This window comes from Mycetomoellerius zeteki, unplaced genomic scaffold, assembly GCF_001594055.1.
Source record: "Mycetomoellerius zeteki isolate Tzet28-1 unplaced genomic scaffold, Tzet1.0 scaffold155, whole genome shotgun sequence".
NCBI classification, from domain to species: Eukaryota; Metazoa; Arthropoda; class Insecta; order Hymenoptera; family Formicidae; genus Mycetomoellerius; species Mycetomoellerius zeteki.
The window spans coordinates 3692581-3697031 of record NW_017256500.1 but is presented as its reverse complement, the minus strand read 5'-3'; the positions used below and the strand labels follow the sequence as shown (position 1 = coordinate 3697031).

Below are 4451 nucleotides of genomic sequence, written 5' to 3'. Positions count from 1 at the left end.
CTAATCCCTGTCATTGATTTCAGCATTGGAAACATTAGCGTTTTGCGAGTGCCAGGAATTTATGTGTCTCTCCAAGTCTCTCCTCCTGACCAAGACTTTATCGCACATATTGCATTTATAACGACTCTCTCCTGTTGCATGCAATCTTACATGTTTGTTGAGATTACTGGGATCTCCGAATTTGTGGTGGCAAAAGTCGCATTTCAGAGGCTTGTAACCTGTATGTGTCCTAATATGGATTCGCAATCCATATTTTCTCGAGTAAATTTTATTACAAAATATACATTTGTATCCGGCACTGCATTTACCCATGTCGCTGGCAATTGTCTCCACTTCCGCGGGATTCTTCTTCTTGGATTCTGTATGTATGCTGGGACGTATATAGGACATGAAACTATTTCTGTAGACATCTCGATGCATCAGAGCCTCGTAAGACCTCAAAGTCAAATAACGATTTCTCTCTGTTATGTTTTCGATGGGTGATTCGTAGGTCGATGAGCTCGGTAAAACTTCTATCGTTGGAGATTTTACTGAGGAATATGGAGGTGTCGGTGAGGGACCATTCGAGGATATGGATGATAATTGATTCGATGAGGATGGCGAATCATTTTTTAACGAGCGAATAGTAGTGTCAATCGTTTGCACTGAATACGTTGGAATACCAATTGGTAATGTAATCGGTCTAGAAACAGGCAAGGGTCTCAACTCAAATGTGAAACTTGTTCTTGGATACTGGCTCAAGGATAAATCCGTTTTCGGGGAATTAATGATCTTATTCGCCAGAAGCATCCAAATGTAACTATTGTCCATTCGATTGCAATCCAATGCCAAATGTAGCTTCAGAGGATTTGGATGATCAAAGCAGCTGTTGCAATTATGGCACGTGTAAACCTGACCTGTAATCATTCAAATAATTATCTGTTAAAAAATATTTGATTAATAAGCTTATTTAATTTTTATATAATACATTTCTTATGTTGCACTTATTTTATATTGTAATTTAGTTTTCTAACAATCTTGACAATTAATGGTAAGATATTATAATAATAATAAGTTAAAATTAAAGAAACACCATCACTAACTTATATCAGCTATGCTAGACTGTTTATATGATCGATTAGAAAAATTTTTATTAATAGCGTTTTTATTTTTCATTTTCTAAGCAATTTCTTAATCAATTTTCTAATCAATTTCGTTTCTTAACCTAAAATAATAATAGTGAAATAATTAGATTTTTTAAATAACGTAGTGAAAAATCTATTGTATTGTAATTAATTTTGCATTAGCATTAATTAGAAATCAGTTAGTATTTAATCTTATTTAATAAAAGTTTAATCTATATATAATTATATGTTAATTTAGGTTAAATTTAATATTATAAATGTAACATACATTCATTCTTGTAAATTAGATTGTATATCCTGTAAATTTTATAAATCAATCTAGTTTAATTTCTCCACGTAGGTAGTAATGGATAACACTTAATTAAAATATCTCCAGTAAATTGTAATACTTGTATACTTCTAAATTGCACTTTTGTAAACATAATACATAATAAACTTATAATTAGTAGGAATTATTAATGATCAAATTAGTAGTTATAAATTATTAAGGATAATGTTTAGGTAGAAAACTAACGAAAGATTATAACTAATAAGTTTACTGATGACATCACACGAAAAAATTAAATTAGCTTAGAGAAATTTTTCTCCTACCTTGAATATTGCAATTGATGGGTGTTAAAAATGGAATATTCAACATAGTCAAAATACAATCGTCAAACCACATTAGTAACGGTTCTCCTACTGCTATATCTTTTATTGCTTTTAATACGAGTCCGTCATTGTTAATCATAAGTAGAACGTTGTAGTTTTGAAAATCTGTTGCCAAGGTGATGATTTTCAACCAGCAAGATGAACTTATAGATCCATTAAGACAGTGAAGACGACCGCCAACATCAATAATTTCAATGACACTCTAGAACACACATTAATATTTAATAGAATTAATTAAAATTTAAATCTTATGAGAGATTCCACTTTAACTGCCTAGGAACGAGTGTTTGTAACGTTCACTTTAAAATTAAATTCGAGGTAAATTCGAGATCTGTGCAAATTAGTTATACTTAAGAACCTGAAGATAGAAATGTATAGCATTGAATACTGAGGTTGTGTTCCAAAATTTACTATCAATACTGAAAATTTATAGTGAACGTGACTATAGATTTTTAATACTAGTAGTAAATTTTAAAACACAGCCCGTAGAGGAAAAGGTGATATTATGGCTAGTGTATATATTGTGGCCTCCCTTAATATCTCCGCTATTATATAGCGAATCCTAATGAGTATTTATGGAATTATTAGTTCAGTAGCTCGCTGTTACCATGATGCTAATATTACCAATACTCAATAGTCAGCACTTATTATAATGCATTTACTTTCAAGTATTTCGAAACGTCTCTGAGATACATTTTAGCATTTAATTACTCCTACTTCCCCCCCTCATTTTTCTTAAATTTGAGCGTATCATCATATGAATATATGTATTTTTGAGAGTGTTATTTGCTATTTAACATTTTATTTGACTGTATTTTGAGTTATGCAAATTTAAACAATAGCATGGCATTTTGCTAATGTGGCCCTCTATGGATATTGATTACTCAAGACCCCTTCTTTGAGGTTTTCATATCAAAATAATTATTTGATATGTTCAATTGTAGCTCTACTGTTAATCTACAGTTTATATTACGTGTACTATTTTTAGTACTGAGATTTTTTAGTACTGAGCAGCTTATATGCGGAAGTTATGTGAAAGTATATATACATTCATTTACATACATTTTTAAATGTTTTACTTTTTTGTTAATTTTGTAACCAAATACTGTTTTCTAAACAAAATTAATATTTTAAGGTCATTTTTATGGAGGCCACATTACTATCCATTTTTTTCTTCGAGTCATTATGCAATGTCGCCACATTTTTATTAATAGTATCCTAAGTAATAAATACTCGTACAGCATCGAAAGTCTTCAGAGATATCTCATAAATATTTCAACTGAAAAGTGAAACATTTCATAAAAATTGCGAAATATGTCTACAATATTTCTGAGACAGCTCTGGAATAGCAAAATGTCTGCGATTCTTGCACATGGAACCTTGTTGAAAGATTGATGAAATGTTACAGAAAGAATCTGCAATTTTTTTGAAATATTACAGAAAAATTTTCAGCTATTTTTAGTACTTTAAAAATCATATTTAAATATATATTTGATTGATACTTAAATAATATTTAAGTATCTAAATTTAAGTATTTAAATTTATTATGTCGACAATAAATTTAAATATTATTTAAATATCAATTAAACTTATATTTAAATATCATTTCTGAAGTACTTAAAATTTATTAAGAGTTTTATAATCTGTTTACAGATTACAACTTGTTGAAATAAACTTAGTATTTTTTAAAGTAAAGTATTTAAAAAAAATGGTAATTATAACGTCAACTATTTTGATTAATTAATCACATTATATGTATAAGCACATATACATAATCACTATTAGAAAGATAGAAAGTCACTTACACCTGCAGTTTCGACACAATATCATTGTTCATATACAAAAATTTTTCATAATTAAAGCAGAACAAGTCATATACAAAAGTTTTTCGCAATTAAAGTAGAACAACTCACGATAACATCAAAATGACATTAAACTGAATCGTGATTGATTAAAAAATGACTTTATTAAACATTTTGAAACCATTTTTCAACATCATAATGATTTCTATTTAAATATGTTTTTCAATTTATTATATATGATAGATTTTATAAACATTTCTGTTAAAACATTTCATATGACATATTGCAGAATCCTTTTAAAATTGTTGCACATAAGATGTGAAAGGTTGAAACATTTCTGAAAATTTTCCGTCATTGCTGCAACATAACCTAGTTTAACCTGTTCTTTTTGCATGGTTTATCCCCCAACAGCACAAAACTTGCAGCAATATTGCTGCAACATTGCTACAGCGTATAATATTGCTACAATTTTGCAGCAATATTGCTGCAATTTTGTGCTGTTGAGGTCTTTTCTTTTTTTCTCTTCAACGTGGAGAAAAAAAGAAGAAAGGTGCAAGAACTTTAGTTAAAAAGAACAGACCTATTGATAGATTCTTTATTTAACGAGGCATTTTTGAGCAAAAGCAGAACTTTTTTTTAATTACAAGGCGATGCTGTTCCTAGAGGGTTGATGTACGCGTTGAAATCACTCTCATTACGAACGTTGAACGCGAAAATATTTTATTAAAATAAGACTTTCAAAACATAAATTTAGTTCTAAATAAAATAAAATGTTTACGACATACATGTTGAATGATTGACGTATTTCCTTCAGACAATGTACTGACGGGGATAATTTCTGTCGTGAAGTTTTCTTTAAGAAGTCCAGCGGCTC

General features: G+C 29.4%; 1 protein-coding gene across 1 annotated transcript in view; it reads right to left on the bottom strand.

Annotated features, from left to right (window-relative positions):
* Prdm13 (PR/SET domain 13) overlaps positions 1 to 4451 on the bottom strand; it is a 7155-nt gene continuing 2704 nt past the window's right edge. Inside the window, exons 3-5 of the mRNA XM_018444779.1 lie at positions 4363 to 4448; positions 1716 to 1977; positions 1 to 896 (exon numbers count right to left, since the gene is read on the bottom strand). Of these exons, the coding sequence (XP_018300281.1) occupies positions 1 to 896; positions 1716 to 1977; positions 4363 to 4448 (1244 nt within the window). The remainder of the gene's footprint in view (positions 897 to 1715; positions 1978 to 4362; positions 4449 to 4451) is intronic.